This window comes from Eulemur rufifrons, chromosome 8, assembly GCF_041146395.1.
Source record: "Eulemur rufifrons isolate Redbay chromosome 8, OSU_ERuf_1, whole genome shotgun sequence".
Lineage (NCBI taxonomy): Eukaryota > Metazoa > Chordata > Mammalia > Primates > Lemuridae > Eulemur > Eulemur rufifrons.
The window spans coordinates 7,829,767-7,850,109 of record NC_090990.1 but is presented as its reverse complement, the minus strand read 5'-3'; the positions used below and the strand labels follow the sequence as shown (position 1 = coordinate 7,850,109).

The window sequence follows — 20,343 nt, the reverse complement described above, 5'->3', positions numbered from 1 at the left end:
TTGTTGAATGAATGGATTGACCCCTCCACCAGACTATTGGTGGGAGACAGTTGTCCAGTAAATTATAACACAAAGAAACATAAACTCACAACTGTTCCAGGTGCAATTAGTATAGTCTAGGGCAGTCGGGCTAGAAGCCACCAGAGAAATTAAATACAGTATGACAGAAAAATGGTGGGGAGGCCGGGTGTGGTGGCTCACACTTGTAATCCTAGCGCTCTGGGAGGCCGAGGCGGGTGGATCATTTGAGCTCAGGAGTTTGAGACCAGCCTGAGCAAGAGCGAGACCCCATCTCTACAAAAAAATACAAAAAATTAGCCAGGCGTGGTGGTATATGCCTACAGTCCCAGCTACTTGGGAGGCTGAGGCAGGAGGATCGCTTGTGCCCAGGAGTTTGAGGTTGCTGTGAGCTAGGCTGATGCCAGGGCACTCTAGCCAGGGTGACAGAGTGAGACTGTCTCAAAAAAAGAAAAAACAGTGGGAAAGGGGAATGGAAAATTGAGGAGCAGCTATCAGTTGTTGGATGCCAGGCCCTGAGGTCATACCACATGTGTATATAAGAACCTGAAATTTCCCTTCTGTCAGGAAATACACATACTTACATTTATTTTCTTTCCATCTTCTATATTTGTGAATTTGCCTACCAGCTAAAATTTATTTGTAATCCCAAAATCAATAACTTGTAGCACACTGGCGATCAATTGTGGACGTGCCTATGTGCAGAGAGGCAAAAACATCTGAGTTCTCCCACGTGGGCTGCACGTTCCCAGCTGAGTTTGAACAAGGCCATGCTCTGCCTTCTTGTCTCAGCTCTCAAACTGTACGCAAGTGCCTTTTGCGTGGTCTATTCAGTGCCACGTTTCACATTTTTGCACTTTTTGTTGGTGATTTCACCGTTTCAAATGGCCCCCACGCATAGTGTTGAAGTGCTGTCTAGTGTTCCTAAGTGCAAGAAGTCTGATGTGCCTTACAGAGAAAATGCGTGTCATAGAAAAGCTTCATCCGGGCCTGAGTTATGGTGATGTCGGCAAGTTCAATATTCATGAATCAACAATATACATTAAATAACGTGTCTGTCTGTAAACAGAAGCATACATAAAACAAGGTTATGTATTGATTATTTGGTGAAAATGTGGCCAGAGACTCAAGGAATCTAGCCTTGTATTTTCCCTAGGGGAAAAGATTTAGTATTTGGTAATTCAGTGTTCAAGGTGACTTTAGAGAACTATCTCAAATAATGAGAAACAACTGTGTACACATACACATATACATATGTATAATCTCATTGAATTCTTAACAATACGCCCACGGAGGAGAAATCATTAAGCTCATTTAACAGATGGGAAAAATCAGCTCAGAGAGGTTAAGTAGCTTCCCTAAAGTCACACAGCCGACGAGTGGGCTGGAAGTCAGTCCTGTTTAGCCTAAGTTCTCCCACTTGCCCCTCTCCAGGCTAAAGAGAGAGGGGTAAAAATAATAATACTAATAAATAAGGAGAGGGAGGTGGGGTAAATTCAAAGAACAGGGTAGAGGTAGCAAGGTCAAGAATTTTGGTCAGAGGGATTAAGTGTCCAGCTCTGCTCTCCCACTCTCTCCGGCCCCGCTCTCTGCTGGGGGACCTCAGGGAGAGGGAACAAAGCTGCCTGGGCCCTGCCAGGGCTGAGCTGCAGCGCCAGCTCCGCTGCGGGTGGGCAGTTATATATAACTGAGGATTGATCGCTGCTGTCTCTCCTCCCTCCTCTGCTTCGCAGAAGTCCTGCAATCCCTCATCTGAAGAATGTGGGAACACAACGCCGGCAGCTGGCAGCCCAGCCCGGGCCCCGGGATCTGGCCAGCAAGTCCCTTCACAAGCAGGTCCCAAGAGAAAGAACAGAAAGGTATTCACCATTGGAAAAATATGAAAACAGCAGACGGCGACTGCAGAAGGAGTTCATGTTGTTTAGTTTGGAAGAGAAGACTTGGGGGAAAAATTGAGATGGAAGCAAAACTGGAACAGCCACGGGAAGCCCAGAGCCAGCAAGTGGAAGAGGATGGCTCTAACTGACCCTAAGTTTTCCTAGTCCTTGGAATTCTGTCCTCCCAAACGGAGTGGGCTGCCGTGCACCCTGGCTTTCCTGGTGGGGCTGACCATGGACGACTGGCAACGTTGAGAGGGTTCCGACGGGGGCAGCACTGGCGACATGTTCCAAGGCAGCCCGTTCCATTTGGGCCCCAGGTCCGTGTTAGAAATCACTATGAAGATGGGGGTGTGGTCACGGACTGGGGACTCACATCCCTTACTTGGGATTCCCACGTAAGGTGCCTGCAGACATATGTCCTGGGGATGCCAGTAATGGAGGATGAAAAGGACAGTGATGACAATTCCCAGGGGAGCCCTGCCACATGCCGGGAACCTCCACTCGTTTTCCAAACCTCTGCGCCAGGCAGGTCCAACTGACCCGTTTTTCCCCTGGGGACACTGGTGCTCAGTTGGGAATCCACGCGCCCAGTGCGACACAGCCTGCCCGAGGCTGTATCTTTCCCACTGTACCACGGGTCCCACCGTCAACACTTAGAACCATCCAGAAGCCAACAGCTCTGGATGGGGTGGACAGAAAGGTATATTAATAATTCCTCTATAGTTCTTTGTTTGAAACAGTTCCACCAGCTCCTTGGAATGAAAAGGGGACCATGCCGTTTCCACCAGTCATTTCCAATAATATCTACTTTTAGAAAAAGAAATTATTTAGATCTTCAAATAGAACCTGACGAAGAACTTTTGATGCAAGTAGGAGATGGAGGGGCCCAGCGGCATGGGGAGCCGCCTGCCTGGCACAGCCCCCATCTCCCCGCAGGGTGTGACCGTGAGGTTGGAGAAATCAGCATCAGCTGAGAAGAGGCGACAGGTGCCTGGTCCTGGGGCTCATTCCTCTGGCGGTGCCGCCACCGCCCTCCCCAGCTGCAGCTCCCCCTTCCTGGCGCCCGGGTGACTAGAGCAGTGTCTTGCCGGCCTCCCGGCCTCCTCTCTCCTCCTGCCTCTGGGCAGTCCATCTCCTGTCACCAGATCACTCTGTCACTCTGTCGGGCGCAGTGACAGCTGCAAGAACCTTCTGACACTCTCCATAAAGGATCAAATAGTCAATATTTTAGGCTTTGCCAGCCACATGCTACTTCTGTTGTATAATTTTCTTATTTTGTTTTTATTAATACGACTCTATTTTTTAAAAGTCCCATTATTGCGATGTGATTGACACATCAAAAGCTGTACATTTTTTATGTCTACAACTCAAGTTTGGGGATGAGTAGTCCCTGTGAAACCACCCCACCATCCAGGACGTGGACATGTCCATCACCTCCCAAAGTTTCCTCCCATCCCCTCTTTCGTTATTATTTCATAAATAATGTATAAGCAATATTTGTTACTTGATAAGTCGTAACGTGTGTGGGAAGAGCACTTAAGACCTACCCCCAGCAAGTGTTCCACCCACAGGACCGTGATGTTAGCTCTGTGCTGCAGAGCAGACCTCCAGAAGTTACTGATCTTGCACAACTGAAACTTTGTAACCTCTGGCCATTACCTCCCCATTCCCCCTCTCCCCAGCACAGGACAGCCACAGTTTTACTCTCTGCTTCTAAGAGTTTGACGATTTTATATAGTAATAGATGAGATCATGCAGTATTTGTCTTTCTCTATCTGGCTTCAGTCCACAGGCCATATTGAAATACGATACGGGCTAGATGTGGCCCACGGGCGCAGTTTGCTGACCCCTGGCTTATAGAGTGAAGCTCAGGTTGAGCCTGGCATTCAAGGCCTCCTGTGATCTTCCCTCACTCCTTTTTTGAGCCTTACCGCTCACTATTGTCTTGTCCCACACTACACTCCTGCCAAACTAGAGTGCTCACACAACCATGACCATCCAAGTGCTCTGACCTTCGTAGTACTCCCTATAATTTTCCTTCTTCCTGGAATGCCACCTACCAACTTCTTCCACCTCTTGAAATCCTATGTCTCAGAAGCCATCTCCTCCATGAAGCTTCCTGGATTCCTGTCTGCAGGGCTTGTCACATGCAATTGTGAATATCATCCCGCAGAGTTCTGCAGTGCACAACCTGTACAACCAGATGTGGTGGCTGGCCTGCCCCTAGATACAAGTAATCCCTCCCTCCTCTAAACTTTAAAAAGAAAAATTTATTTTACCAAGCATTATTTCTACCTAGATTCATAGTTAACCACACACGGGTGTTCATATCTGTACCTCTTCTCTCCGTCCCCGCACTGTTGTTTTATTGAGTCTATCTCCTGAAAGCGCCTCAGATTTGTCCACTTCTGTCCACTTTCTATGTGGCAGATTGGAGTTTCCAGAAATGTATGCAGTGAGGTCTCCCATCCTTCTGCACCATGGCTCTGCCATGTCCCCAGTAAGAGGCAGGTCGGTCGTCACTGTGGAGTGGCCCTGGGACTGCTCTGACCAATAGAAGGTGGAGAAGTGAGGCTGGACCGGCTCCGGGGGAAGAGCCCATCTGCCAGGCTCTGCTTCCCGCCCCTTTGAAGCCAGTGTCTTATAGGAGCTCGACTACCCTGAGACCACCAGATTGTGAAAAGCCAGCCACGGGGGAGGCCCTGGTGGGTGACAGACCCCATGGAGAGAGAGAGGAAGAGGCCAGGAGCATCGAGGAGGCAGACACGTGAGCAAAGGAGCCACCTGGACATTGCAGCACTGTGGACACCTCATGCAGAAGCCCAGGACACAGGCAAGTGGCCTCAATGGAGCCGTTCCAGGCACCCCAGGTGAGGCCCCAGACGTCGAGGAGCAGAGACGCTATTCCCCCTGAAACACGAGCCTGGGGGTCAGCATGGGTGAATAAGATGGGTGGGCCCTGCCCTCCCGGAGCTGGCCACCTGGAAGAAACAAGGGTGTGTGTCATGGCAGATTGAGATACGTTTGTTCTGTGCAGGAAACCAACAGGGTGAGGATGGCAACAGTGGAGGGAGCCAAGGAGGGCTTCTCTGAGGAGGTGACACTGAGGCTGGGACCTGGAGGACAGAAGGAGCCTATCTAGTAAAAGGAGATGTGGGGGTGGGCCAGGAGGAGAGGAGAGGTCCCCTGCCTGTCTCCTCCCACCCCTCCAGGGCCAACGTTGACGTGGCCAGTTGCGGCTCCCTGCACTAACTCCCACCCGTCTCCAGCAGCAGGAGACTTTACCCCAGAGAGAGAAAGGCCACCTCTGTCTTGTTTGAAGGCGAGTTAATGTCCCCTGTGACGTGCTGCTGTGGAAGGTGACAGGGCTTTGATTTATCTCTCTCTGACACTCCTCCCAGGCCGTGACTAGGCAGCAACTTAAACAGAGCTGAAGTGCATTTGGACGAGCCAACCTGCATACGTATTTATTCAGGAAGCAGAAGCCTGGAAGAAACTATTCGGTAGCAAAAAGAATTGCTGAGAATCTGAAAGAGTTTGGCTAAATCCACGTACAAAGGAATGGGGCAGGGGGAGGGGGGACAGCTGCCTGCTTAATTAACTTATTTATCACACCGACCAGATCCTCTTCAAGGCAGCTCCAGTAAAGAACAACGTGGAAAATCCATTTTCAGCTCCTGCAATCAAACAAAACAAACAAACAGACAAACAAAAAACCCCACTATTAACTAGTCTTTTGTAATGTTCCTGGATGATGTCACAATAGAGACTTAACCTCCAGTGGTGTCTGAATTAGGCAAAAGAAAGTTTAAAAAAATAGCGGGTTATACAGAGCACTAGACTAGAATTCCAAAGTGCCAATAATTCTCATCTTTCTCTCTGACCTTGGAAATGGTATTGCTCCTTCGGAGCCAACTTTTCCCTTTTATATCCTGCACCAATGTGGCACCTTCTCCTCGCTGCTTTGCCTCCCTCAGTGTCACAGGTTTTCTTCTTTGTCCTGAACAGAGTCACAAAAAAAATCAGGGATTCAAATCAGATGAGACAGATATGTAGGTTGTGCTCCACGCTAACCAAAAGATTCAAAATAACTCACGTCTCTCCTGCTGAAGGAGGGAACAAGGAGAAAGAGTAGTAAATCTTCAAAACGTCCTCTTCTTCTGTTGCTATTTCTTTCTCCTGAGGAGTAAGAGGTTCTACAAGGCTGAAAACTTTTCAGAGCCATACAGTGGGTGGGAGTCACTCGTTAAAGTCAACTTCCTCCCTCCAGGGACCCAAGAGGGCTTTGCCTTTTGAAGGAGGTTGAGCCCTCTGTCTGCAACCACAGCAAAGTAGGTCACGTATCTGCTCTAACAGATTTCACTGTCAAATAGGAAGCTGGCACCAGGCCCAGCCCATGATGGAAAGCTAATAGAATATTTGTCACCCAGGAGCCTTTGGATTGCATGGAGGTGTTGGGGATGTGGGGTCAGATCACAATGTTAAGTGGAAGAAAAAAATACTATGTTTTGACAACAAGTTAACTTTCAGACAACCTCTCCTGGTGCCCTCTCATGAATATGTATATGTTTAAAAGCGACAGAGTGAGAAGTGATTACCTCCTGCACATTGCTCGTTTTTCTTTCTTAAAGTGTCTTCTTGAAGCCCTGTTTCCCTTTTGCATATCACAGCTTTATCCAATGGGCTGGGTGCCCAGGTCCTAAATCCTGGAGCAACATTGACTATTGGCATTACTGTTATAGTCCTTTGTCCTGAGAACCTGCTGTCCATTCCTTGGTCAGGCAGTAGTGCCCACAGAACATCCTCCTCCACCAGAAACAGGTCTGGTTAGGTGTAGGGGACTGTTAGTGTCCCATCCAAATCCTCAGGACTGGGCACATCTGGGTGCTGTGAGTGTGGATAGCTAATGTGTCCCAGCTCCCCCTTCTAGAGACTCACCCTTAGCAGAAATGGAACCACCTTGTCAGGGAGGTCATGCCGCCCCACCCCCAGCATCCCAAGTCTGTAACTCACTGTGTACAGAATCCCTGCATCAGGCTCTGCTTCAGGAAACCCCACCTAAGACATCAGATATGCAGGTGCCCAGGAGAGACAGTCACACTGACCTGTGAAGGACAGGCAACTGGAATTAATGCCACCACCTAAAGCTGGGCCGTCACAATCTCACCCTGTGTGAAAGGATGGATCCTACAAGTCCACCTCCCAGTGCAAGGATAGTTCTGAATGGGATAAAATTGTCTCCCCTCATAAATTCAATCCTCCACTCTGTTCCTGGGGTGGGGTTGGGCTTATTTTATATTCACCAAGCCCCCAAGACCATGGCCAGACAGCAGCGTGGGCTGCGCCCCGTTTGCAGCTAGCATGAAGAGCTGCAGTTTTACAGGTCATTGGCAGCAGTGGCAGCAAGTGGTCATTCCTGCAGGGGCCGTGAACGAGACTTTCAGATTTTGCAGGTACGTGGCTTCCTTTATCTCTTGTGCTTAGCTACGGAAGGCCTCAGGTGTCTGACTGGGTCAGGCAGAAACTGGAAAATCATTGCTAAGTTGGTCAAGGAGATCTTGGAGACCCAAGACCCAACATAAAAATAGGATTCCTGATTTCTAAAGACCTGAGTGCTCCACCCCTGGTAGACCTGCCCTTTTCATGTGTAAGATTTCTGGCCCCAGAAGCTACAAGTATTTACAAAAGTGGGGGAAAAGGGCCGGGCGCGGTGGCTCACGCCTGTAATCCTAGCACTCCGGGAGGCCAAGGTGGGCGGATCGTTTGAGCTCAGGAGTTCGAGACCAGCCTGAGCAAGAGTGAGACCCCATCTCTACTAAAAATAGAAAGAAATTATATGGACAGCTAAAAATATATATAGAAAAAATTAGCCGGGCATGGTGGTGCATGCCTGTAGTCCCAGCTACTCGGGAGGCTGAGGCAGGAGGATTGATTGAGCCCAGGAGTTTGAGGTTGCTGTGAGCTAGGCTGACGCCACGGCACTCACTCTAGCCTGGGCAACAGAGTGAGACTCTGTCTCAAAAAAAAAAAAAAAAAAAAGTGGGGAAAAAAAGAATCTCACTAAAGATAATTTTGAATTATTATGGCCATTATGTGGAACATTCCAGATGAATAAGACAGTTCATCTAAGAAGTGCACTGGAATCCCAAGCCTCCCAAATTAGGCAGAGGGAACAGCATTCTCACTGGCATTTAGAAGCCTCAAAGACATAATGGGATTCTAAAATCGCTTTTTAAAAAGATTCATTGAGAAAAGCTAGTGAAAAGCTAAAAACACAAGGTATTCCCTGTACCAAGGATGGCAGAGCGGACATGACTCCTACCGCTCCCTACCATCCTACTGTTGACTTAAAGGAAAAAGCGGAGGCAGAATTAATATAAGCAGAGAGTTTATTTGGGCCAAGTTTGAAGACTACAACCTGGGAGCAGAGATGCAAGTTGTCCTGAATATATGTTCCCTGGTTGCAGTCCTCAAACTTGGCCCAGATAAACTCTCTACATATATTAATTTTGCCCCCGCTTTTTCCTTTGACATATCTGGAAGACGTCAGCAGGGTGCAGCACACCACCTGGCATTCACTCCTGGACTCCACACTTGGTACCAGCACAAACCCATTGTGTCCCTCTGCTTCCAGAGGTTTCAAAAGCGAGTGCAAAAGGGCGAGTCCTCCTGAATCTTGACCTTCCCCCGTTTTGGTTGATGTCTAGCTTTTGTTTGGGCTGTTTTCCAAACCCTCTCTTTCCTTTAAGAGTGAGAGCTTCAGTCTCTGTGAACTGCCTTCTCCACCTCTGCCGCAGGGCGCAGGGCGAGAGGTTTGGATCGCAGTCTGGCAAGGAGCTCTGCAGGGGACTTCTGCAAAAGGTCTGGGTTCCAGGATGGGAAATCTAGCAATGATGGTTTCACGTCTTTTGGCCTTAAACTACATAGCGTGCTTTTCAAATTGCAGCTGCTTCCTATTGCTCGTAATTTGGACTTGTCCTTTCATTTGTGACCAATTCTTGTTAGTTCGACTGAAAGATGCATGAGGGTCAGTTTTTTCACCCCAAAGAGAAGCGATAATTGCTCCCTCTGACCCATTTGGGTGCTCTAGGCAACTAGAGAATTTTTTTTTTTCTGTTTTCTTTTACTTTTCCTTCTTTTTTGTTACTGATCTTTGGTTACTTTTCAGTATTTTAGAGAGGTGTTGGGACATTTGCCCATGACATGTAGCAGTCCCATAGGGCCTCTCCACAAGAAGAACATCTACGTGGCTTTCAGCTCAGCCAGAAGGTGCAGTAAGTGTTGGCACCCGGCACCTTGAGAACTCTGGTTTCAGGGTGATCAGAGATTTCAAGACGTGTAAGAGAGTGATTGTTTTTTGGGGTTTTTTTTTTTTTTTTTGAGACAGAGTCTCACTTTGTCGCCCGGGCTAGAGTGCCATGGCATCAGCCTAGCTCACAGTAGCCTCTAACTCCTGGGCTTAAGCAATCCAACTGCCTCAGCCTCCCGTGTAGCTGGGACTACAGGCATGCGCCACCATGCCCGGCTAATTTTTTCTATATGTTTTTTAGTTTTCCAGCTAATTTTCTTTCTATTTTTAGTAGAGACAGGGTCTCGCTCTTGTTCAGGCTGGTTTCGAGCTCGAGCTCAAACAATCCACCCGCCTCGGCCTCCCAGAGTGCTAGGATTACAGGCGTGAGCCACCGCGCCCTGCCCGAGAGTGATTGTTGAGTTTTGGATGAGTTTATGACTAAGATCCCAAGTAGCAAATATAGCAACAACAAAAGCAAATAAATGAGACTTAATTAAATTAAAAAGTTTCTGAGCAGCAAAGGAAATAATCAACAGAGTAAATAGACAACCTACAGAATGGGAGAAAATATTTGCAAACTGTATATCCAATAAAGGACTAACATCCAGAATCTACAAAGAACTCAAACAAATCAGCAAGGAAAAAACCCAAATAATCCCATTAAAAAGTGGGCAAAAGGCCGGGCTCGGTGGCTCTTGCCTGTAATCCTAGCACTCTGGCCTAGACGGGCGGATGGTTTTAGCTCAGGAGTTCGAGACCAGCTTGAGCAAGAGCAAGACCCCCCCCCCCCCCCGCCCCCCGTCTCTACTAAAAAAAATAGAAAGAAATTATATGAACAACTAAAAATATATATATAGAAAAAATTAGCCGGGCATGGTGGCACATGCCTGTAGTCCCAGCTACTCGGGAGGCTGAGGGAGAAGGATTGCTCGAGCCCAGGAGTTTGAAGTTGCTGTGAGCTAGCCATGGCACTCTAGCCCAGGCAACAGAGTGAGACTCCGTCCAAAAAAAAAAAACAAACAAAAAAAACACTACTAGAGGTAACAAATAATTCCATATACAGACTGTATTAGAAAAATAGGATGTTTTTGGTAAAGAAGATTAAGAAGGCATGAGAATGTGGTTTTTGTTAAAGGAAAAGCAATTTTGTCTAGATGTTTTTAAAGGTTGTTTTAAATTGAAGGGATTAAAAAAGAATGTTAGATAAAGCTAAATGGACATAAAAAGTTGGGGAAAGATAGAAGGGGAAAAAAGTATAAGAAGTTATAAAAGGTTTATAGAAATCTTATGTGGTCAAAGCTGGTTGAGATTCACTGGATCAGCATTTCCATTGTGCACGCCACCCTCAGTTTTCTGGACTGGCGGAACACACAATGGGATAAAAAAAAAAGCAATTGGCAACGCTTACAGAAACTTTTAACCTTCCCTGGCCTAAGGTGCTTCCAAGGTTAAATCAGATATTCTTTATTATTGCCAAGGCCTTATAAAATTCTCCCTATGAATTCTAAATTAATTAGGATTCTTTTAACAGCAACCTCCCAGGAGATGAAGACATCAAAGATCTTGGTCTCAGATCTGGAGATTTTGTTTATTGGGAAACAGCATCAAGTAAAGGACTCCTTCCAGCCAAATTGGAAAGGATCATATCAGGAAGCCTCACCTGAGTGGACACCTTCATCCCCGAATGTCTTCAACACCTTGTTCTTCAGACCAGGACAAGAAGTAAGCAGAGTACTTGGTTGCCTTCAGGAATAGGAACACTTTTCAGATCTGGATTGCAAATTGTTTTATTAACAATTGTTCTTATTTGCATCATATTTTTCATTCTTAAATACATTTTCCTTTGTATTTCTGGACGTCTAAAGTCAACAACAAAAACTAATCCTAATAGCTAGGTGCTTGGAAATGATCCAGCACGTGGGGGCTTCTTTGTAAGTGGATGGCCTGAGATCCCGTTGCTCTGTCCCTTGTGTCAGCAATCAGTGTGGCTCTGTGACCTCATTAAGTTCATAAGCCATGATACCTCTCCTCTTGCCTTCCAATGTGGATGACATTGCCTGGGAATGAGCCTTTCAGTGACATGGGACAAATCTGAATCCAGAATGCTGATCATTGATGCTCTTAGAAGAGAAAAAAAATTGATTAAAGGGGGGAAATGAGAAAACAAAAATAACTCAGCAGTCTGAGTTATGTATGGGAAGTATGCAAAATTTATCAGGCCCACGCCCACTCCCATGCCTAGGGGCAATTGTTTAAAGGCATTTTGTTCTTTTCTTCCCTGTAGTTTCCTGACTAGCTGCTTCACTCAATATCTTCATGTTTTTGGATTTTACGATACAAACAACAATATATGGCCAATCAATACCTTGTATTATTTTAATGTGGATTCTTGGTAAACAACTTAGAAATTATATCTTTTTTTTTTTTTTTTCTTTGAGACAGAGTCTTACTCTGTTGCTGGGACTAGAGTGCTGTGGCATCAGCCTAGCTCACAGCAACCTCAAACTCCTGGGCTCAAGCCATCCTCTTGCCTCAGCCTTCTGAGTAGCTGGGCCTATAGGCCCTCGCCACCACACCCAGTTAATTTTTCTATTTTTAGCAGTGTCCGGGTCTCACTCTTGCTCAGGCTGGTCTCGAACTCCTGAGCTCAAGCAATCCTCCTGCCTTGGCCTCCCAGAGTGCTAGGATTACAGGTGTGAGCTCAAGCAATCCTCCTGCCTTGGCCTCCCAGAGTGCTAGGATTATAGGCGTGAGCCACCACGCCCAGCCAGGAGGGAGAGTTCTGACCAGAGGCTCAACAGAAAATCTTAGAACTTGGGGAGGCCAAGGCGGGAGAATTGCTTGAGGCCAAGAGTTGAAGGGTGCAGTGAGCTATGATCATATCATTGCACCCGCAGCCTGGACAACAGAGCGAGACCCTGTTGCAAAAAAAAAAAAAAAAAAAGAAAAGAAAAGAAAAGAAGGAAGGAAAGGAAAGGATCAATATAAAACAAATGAGCAAACCTACATACAAATGTTTTTAGCAGCTCTATTCATAATTGCCAAAACTTGGAAGCTATCAAGGTGTCCTTTAGTGGGTGAATGGAGAAATAAACTGTGATTCATCCAGTGAATGTCATATTATCAAGCCATGAAAAGACATGGAGGAACCTTAAATTTGTGTTTCTGTGCAAGTGAAAGAAGACAATCTGAAAGGGCTGCATCCTGGGAGATGTTCTGGAAAGGGCAAAACTATACAGACAGAAGAAAGGCCAGTGGTTGCCAGGGGTTGCCGGTACAGGAGAATGAACAGGCAGGATTTGCTGTGTATCTATTTTGCTGTGTATCTAAAACTGCCCTAAAAAAATAAAGTCAATATTTTAAAAAAACAATTGTAATGCTTCCTTCTAATGATAAAATTGTATTATTTTAAATATTTTAATTTTAATTGTTTTTAACTCCTCACTGACTTGAAAGTCACTAAATATTTTTTAAAGAAGCAATTATAGGCCGGGCGTGGTGGCTCACGCCTGTAATCCTAGCACTCTGGGAGGCCGAGGCGGGCAGATCGTTTGAGCTCAGGAGTTCGAGACCAGCCTGAGCAAGAGCGAGACCCCATCTCTACTAAAAATAGAAAGAAATTATATGGACAGCTAAAAATATATATAGAAAAAATTAGCCGGGCATGGTGGCGCATGCCTGTAGTCCCAGCTACTCGGGAGGCTGAGACAGGAGGATCGCTTGAGCTCAGGAGTTTGAGGTTGCTGTGAGCTAGGCTGACGCCACGGCACTCACTCTAGCCTGGGCAACAGAGTGAGACTCTGTCTCAAAAAAAAAAAAAAAAAGAAGCAATTATGGAAGAACTTCCAGGTGAATCCTTATTGTCTACCACAGCAGAGGCAGCCTGCTCAGAATGTCCAGGCTCTGGGGTCATGCAGATTCCCCGGGACCCACTGGTGTCCTGTTGCTCCTGTTGCTCCTGCAGTCTGAGCCAGAGTTGGGACATATTTGTGTGGGAATGAGCAAGACAAACACTGAGGGGCCGAAGCCTCCTGGGGAGGACAAAGGCGCATGGTGGGGGGAGAAGTAATATGGCGCCTCCTGTCTTGGCTCAGGTCTGCGGTGACTGGAAGCACCCCAAGGCGGCTGGCAGACTGCTGCTTTGTCCTCAAGAAGCTCCCAGTTCACTGGTGGCAGAAGCTTTTGGGCTCTGAGGGTAGAAAGGTTCTCTAGCAGCTCGGGAGCCTGCTGACTGCCAGAGAGGTGAGGGGGCGAGAAACAAACCACCCACCTACCCTTTCCACAGGACTCCAAGCCTCTCGGGGGCTGTCCTTTGCCAATATCTTGCTCCATCTTGTTCTGCTCCACAACTTCTTCTTGTGGAATCTCTGGTAGGTTCTGGTACTTTTCCCTCAGAAATACACCTGATCTATGCTTGTTTGTTTTTTAATTTTTCATCTAAAACTTTTCCCTTCTTTCTGGGATGATCTGGCAGCTGGTTTCTCTGGTCAGCTATCTTGTCCCCTCCGCCAGGTTTTTGTAGTTCTGTAACTTTGAAGGGAACTGAAAACATCTGATTGAAATCCACTGAGTGGGAATTACATAAGCACGCAATCTGTGAAACACTGTTTTATTCTAGCTCTACCGAGAATAGGTTGACAATGAATAAATGTGGAGATGGAACCACTCATTCAGTCATGGGGTGCTATGGTCTGAATGTGGGTGTCACCTCCAAATTCATATGCGGAAGTTCTGACCTCCAATGTGATGGTCTCAAGATATCCAGCCTTTGGGTGGCGAATGGGTTTAGTGGCCTTACAGAAAAGAGCACAAAGAGCTGCTCAGCTCTTTCCACCATGTGAGGACACAGCAGAGCCACCATCTGTGAACCAGGAAGACAGTCCGCACAAGACACCAAATCTCCCCACACCCTAATCTTAGATTTCCCAGCCTCCAAAAATGTGAGAAATAAATTTCTGTGGTTATAAGCCAAAAAAAAAAAAAAAACAGAAGAAGAAGCAGCAATTATTGTTCATTGATCTTTAAAAATCAGTTTGTAACGTGTCATTTGTTTTGAGATGCCAAACCAAGTTAACCGTGTTTTAACATCACATGACATTCTTTAAAAGTACTAAATCTAGCTGGGCGAGGTGGCTCATGCCTGGAATCCTAGCAATTTGGGAGGCTGAGGCGGGAGGATTGCTGGAGGCCAGGAGTTCGAGACCCCATCTTTAAAAAAAAAAAAAGTACTAAATTTTTTTAAATTAAAAAATATATTTTAAATTTAAAAATATATCTTTAACATTCATATAGATCACAACACAAATATTTATATTCAAATAACATTTACATAATAGCAGATATTAAAAAATGCTATATAATGTGGTCCTTCTTGAAACACTAACTTATGCAACCTGGCCTGACTTACCAGCAGATGGCGCACGAATCCTGTGGCTTAGAAACATTTACTCTTATGATTGGGACAGGTGAATTCAGTCTTGCATTCCTCACCCACCCCCTGCTGGGTGCAAGGCTCTGCTGTTTGTGTAAATCATGGTTAAATGGCGGCCATGTGTGACAGCTGAGGCCCCTTGTGGGGCCAGTGTGCCTGCCTTTCTCTTTTGCCAGAAATAGAGGGTAAGAATAAATGATGAAGAACGTTGGGGGCTTCTGCTAAAATGAAAAAGGAAAAGATGCATTTATTAAGCTCTTACTGTATGCAAGGCCCTGTGCCAAGTCCTAAACATGCACCATTTCATTGGACCCTACAAGGGTCCCATAAGCTAGTAGCCATAATCATCCTCATGTTACAGAGAAACTGAGGCTTGTGCCCAAGGTTCCTGCCCAGCAACAGCAGCCCCTGACTCCTCAGCAGGGTCCTTCGCTCAGGGGCCCTTTGTTTTGGATCCCTCACCACAGGGAGGGTCACTCAGTAGCCACAGTCACTTAATGTTATTCATCGTCTGATGATATTATAACCATCTCCATAAGCAAGAAAACACTTTTTTAATAGTTTTCTTTATAGTTATGTTTCAAGTTCCCAGGCCAGTAAGATTTGCTGACCAGAGCTCTGTAACTTCCTGTTGTGCTGATGCATTCCCTTTTGAGTCCCTCCCCGCCCCAGAAATGGCAGAACCTCCTTGCAGCCACGAGATACCTAAGCCTCACGCCACCTGTTTGTCCAGAGAAGACAAGATAAGCGACCCCACAGATTGTGCCCAAGGACCCAAGGACCCGCCGAGCAGCCTCCTCCCCACATCCCGCCTGTGCACAAGGCTGAAAGAGGCCGATATCAGCCCCTAGCTCATTATACTACCAAAATCCCCACCCTGAGAGGGACTTACATGTCATTTTGATCATGTGATATATGTACTAGCATGATTTCTCACTGTGCTTGCGTGCCCTGCACCCTGCCCCAAACATGTAATGATGCTCACTCCCTTCATGCGTTGTTCATTTCACCTCCAGATAAACCCCAACTCTGCTGGCTGGGGAGGCGGCTTTGAGGCAGTCATTCCTCCCACCTCCTGGCTGACATGTCCTCTGTAGTAAATCTCATTTTTTCCCTGACCATCCTTGTTGTCTCAGTAACTGGCTTTCTGTGTGGTGAGCAACAGAGAGAACCTCCCATGCGAGTTTGTTAACAATATGTGATTGGAAAACATGCTCTGTCAGTCGTCCTTGTTAGGGAGGGGAGGGATGTGGATGGGAAAATCTCACTAACATAGACTCCCCAAAGGATGTAATTTGTAAAATGTGGATAGAAATATTGCTCCTGCTAATACATGGTGTGGACATCCCCTTCCAGGGCAGTGGGGTGTGTGTGTGTGTGTGTGTGTGTGTGTGGAGTGGAGGTGGCTCCTTGCGCAGTGAAGCCAATGTCCAGGAACTAAGGCTTCTCGATCCACACAGAGACCCACAAGGAGTGTCCAGGTGTTGGCATCTGGTTAGCAGGGAGGGCCCCTGCCCAGTGGCTCAGTCGTTGCCCAATTCCAAAGTTCTAGGCCCCGTATGTCCACCTTCTGTGTATTAACACAATAAACAGCCTTAGAAGAAAGCAAAGAGGTAACATACCCAGAGAAGGAAAAGGAATTGATCTAAATGATCAAATTTCCTTTTGATGCCTTGAGTATCCGGGGCTGAACCTCACTGATCACAGACAACTCAGTGTCTCTTCTTTAATATCAGTAACTGAAGATTCCTGAGGTTTAAATTGAAAAACAAGCTAAATGTTCAAGGAGGACACTAGATGGTGGTTTCTACTGAGGTTCCCTTTATTTCAGACTATTTCTATTTGTGGTTTTTTTTTCCCCACAGGGCTTCATTCTGTCACCCAGGCTGCTGGAGTGCAGTGGCACAATCATAGCTCACTGCAGCCTTAAACTTCTGGGTTTGTGCAATCCTCCCAGCTCTGCTTCCCAAAGTGCTGGGATTACAGGTGTGAGCCACAGTGCTCCCCCTCGTTTCTTTACATCCAACCATGCAGGGGTAACGCCCTCATGTACCTCTCAAGCCTGAATCCTGCTCTAGAAATTCTGATTCCTATTTCTGGCTTATAGGACACATGTCCCCAAAGGTCCCAGTGGCTCCCCAAGTCAACATTTCCCTCCTGTCCTTTCCCCTGCTGCACTGCCTTCCTTTTCCAATTCCCACTGAGCAGGTGTCTGATGTGATGGGTCCTGTGCTCTCTTTAAGATGCTCCTACATCTTGGCTTCAGCTTCCCAGTGCCTAGAAGAATGAGTTTGATGGATCTACCCAAACTAGGCAGGCAGTGAACAGCAACATTGACCAAGGTCCAGGCCATAGAACTCACTGCGGCCACAGCGAGGGCAGAGGACAGTGCTAAATAAGATCCTCTTGGGCTGCTGTAAATCCTTCAGTATCTGCCTTAGCTCAGCCCTAAATTGGGCAAGCTTCCTCCAGCAGATAGTACCGCCGGCGCTGTAACTCTCCAGAGGGATGTCATACAGCTCTAGGCTTAACTCGCTCAGCCTGTGGGTGTGTCGCAGCACGTTCTCCAGGGTGGCCTTGGAGATGTGGTTCCCACAGAAGCTGAGAGTTGTGAGCTGGGTGCAGCGGCTCAGGGCAGGCAGGATGACTGCGAGCTGGGTGTCTGTGATCCCGCATTCATTCAGGTCCAGGGTCTGGAGGGTGGCAGCGACTTTCTCTAGCAGAAGGTGAAGGGGCTCAGGACTGAAATCGGACAGTGTGATTCCACTCAGGACCAGGTTCTTCAGCTGACTGATGCTCGGGCACTGGGACAGATCCCTCAAGTCCGATTCCGAAAGCAGGCAGTTGGTTATTGAGAGGGTCTCCAAGGGGGTCTTGAGGCACCTGGGGACAGAGGAAGAAGTTAGTTCTGGGGAATTGTAGCAGTGAGAGCAGGGTGGTGGGGAAGGACGTCAAGGTGCTAGATGACAATTTTGCCCGAGCCCAAAGTTATCCTGATCATCTGATGATGGTCAACACCCAAGATGTGGTTTGTTGAAGGCTCTGGTCATTCAGGTCAGTTCCATTTCAGGCTGAGTCCTCCATCACTCATGCAACTGGCTCAAGTCCACAGAATCTCTAAAGCCCCCTTTCCTCCTATGTTGGCCAAAAAACCCACATTTCTGGGCCACACGAGCCCAGTGGGAGATGTGCATAAAGGACACACGCAGGCAAGGTCCGGCAGCGTGCTCTGGGCTTGCCACCTGCAGGATCACTGACACGCCTCCTGTGTCACCAGCAACCACAGTAACCATCTATCACCTTTTATAGTTCTCCACTCCTGCTCCCTCACCCTCTAGTGAGGGATGTTGCATTTTCCATAGACCAATTAATTTACTTGGAGCTCAAAACAACCTATTACACACAGAGAGTTAGAGACAGGATCATTAGTGTCCACTAAGCCGATGAGGACAGAGCTTATATTTTGAAATGCCTAGGTTGGATGTGCTTTTCATTCTCCAGTGCCCTCCTCACTTACCTGTTTCCCATCATCTTACCTTAGACACGCTTCCTCAGGACAAATTCACAAACACACCCTCACTAGATCTGAGACCCCCAGTAGCTAGTTCCCTAGAATGGAGTCCCTCTCTACAGCATCTACCCCAGTTTATCCCTCTGCCTTTATTGGGCAAGTTATGTGACACCCACTTCTGGAGAGAGCAGTGAACACAACTATGGGTTAACATTCTATGGGTTAACATTCACTGGTACATGTGTTTACTATAACCAAAAAAGGCTTTGCTCTGGTCTGCAGAGAAAGCTCACCATCCTTACCCACCTGAACACCTGGTCCAGGTGGCCTTCAAGGAAGGAAACGGAGTTCATATAAAGCCTCTGGAGGTGGTCCAGCTTACGGAACTGAGTCGTGAACTGGGCAATAAACCTGTCCTTCTTCTCTAGGTTGGACACATAGATTTGGAGGAGAAGTAGTTTCTGAAGATTACTCATCTCGCCCAGGTAAGGAGCAAACCTTGCCAGCATGGACAGTTTCCAATTGCAATTCACTTCTACCACCTGGATACAGTCCAGGTCCACCATTCTTAGGACAGTTCTGATCTTTTGGATGCGCATTGCAAAAATGCTCAGCTTCGTACAGCACAGGTGTACTAAATCTTTCCTCTGCTTGACCCACAAGAAGAGGTAGGTGAGGAATTCATCCAGTGGTCTTTCCTCGAGGCAAAGGTCTATGAACACCTTCCAGGGTTGCTGTCTTCCCATACTCGGACAACTCTTCACTGTTTTCCTCTTATTCATGGCATTTGGTAAGCATGCATGGGTCATTGCTTCAGACCCTACAACCCAGAAGTTCTTATCAACATTCCGCAGATCCAGCACTTGCAGGATCCACCTCCTGTGGGCAAAACAGGGGAGAGTCTCAGAATTTAGGCAAGGCCCACCTCTGACCTGTGTTCTTACTCCACATCCTGAACACTAGCTGCCCCTGTCCTGCTTCTCCTGTTCTCTGATTTCTCCATCCCCTTTTCTCCTTGTGTCACGCCTTGCGCCCACTTCTGTCACCTTTAAGTGCCACTAAAACGAGGCAGCTACATGTTCCTTCAGTGCTTCCCGCATGGGAAGCAGTCCTACCCTTCCAGGAGCGCTTTCCCAGAGTGTGCTCAGCAATGGCCAAGGCCTCTCAGAGCTTTCTCACTGGCTCCATCAGAAGCCTCTGGTCCACCCACCCTTGGGCCCCCCACTCTCCCTGACCCAGCTGTCTGTCCCCGCACTCCTGGGCCCTCCCTATCAGGCCATGAGGGTCAGCGTCACCTGGGGTGAACCTTCTGAGTAAGCAGCACATCCAGCCCCTCCAGCACAACTCTTAAGATCTCCAGGTCAGGCGTCTTCATTAGAGACCCCAGAGGGAGGCAGGAGAAGGGCCAGGCCTGCACCATCGCCTTTAGGATCTCGCCACGTCTCCCATTGAAGGCCTCCATGAACAGTGATGGGAAGAGCTCCACAGGCAACTCCTCCAGAGGGGGCATGACCAAGGCCTCGTTTCTCACCAGGCTCTGCCCTGCCAGTTCCAAGAGTCTGGGTGGAGTCTGGAGGCTCATGTTGATGAATCTGCAAGGAAAACATCCTGAGGACACATCCAAGGACAAAGCATCCTTCTCAGGCCAATCCTGATCACCCCCATCTTCTCCTAGGGCCAATGTCCCTGCTCTGGCAGAGATGGAAGAGTCCTCAGTTTACCCCAACTGCACTCTGCACTCTGTGGCCACAAAGCCATACCTCTCCTCCTGCTGCTACCATGACCAGTGTCTCCCAACCAATGAGAGGAGGACAAGGTGACCACTACCCTTTGATTTTCATCCAGTGCTCCACTGAGCTCTGGTCCCACTATGAAGTGGGTACGCAGGAGCCTGAAAGTCAGTCCCCGCCCTTTTAGGGGAAGTTTCTGAGTATCACTCAAGGCCCTAAGACACTGGGAATGGAGTGTCACGAGCCCTACAGGACTACATTGTCAGTTCCTACAAATAATTCGGTTAGGAATATTCAGGGAACATCCCTAAAATGAGGGCCATTTGTTCATTTTTAAAAATTTCAGTGAGAAATTGTAAAACCCATGTTACAATGTCATAGAGCATTTACAAGTTAAGGATAGAAAACAATTTCTGAGGTAGAGACTCCAACCCACATCTCTTATTACACATATCAAAAATTAACCACTTTAGGTTGGAGTC

The 20,343-nt window shown here is 47.3% G+C and overlaps 1 protein-coding gene across 1 annotated transcript; it reads right to left on the bottom strand.

The window, feature by feature from the left end:
- Positions 1–16,929: 16,929 nt before the first annotated feature.
- LOC138390243 (PRAME family member 12-like) lies at positions 16,930–19,713 on the bottom strand. The gene is made up of 3 exons (XM_069479144.1): positions 19,427–19,713; positions 18,438–19,010; positions 16,930–17,503 (listed from the first exon to the last, which is right to left on the bottom strand). The coding sequence occupies exons 1-3, from the start codon at positions 19,711–19,713 to the stop codon at positions 16,930–16,932; spliced, it is 1,434 nt and encodes a 477-aa protein (XP_069335245.1).
- Between the last annotated feature and the right edge of the window lie 630 nt (positions 19,714–20,343).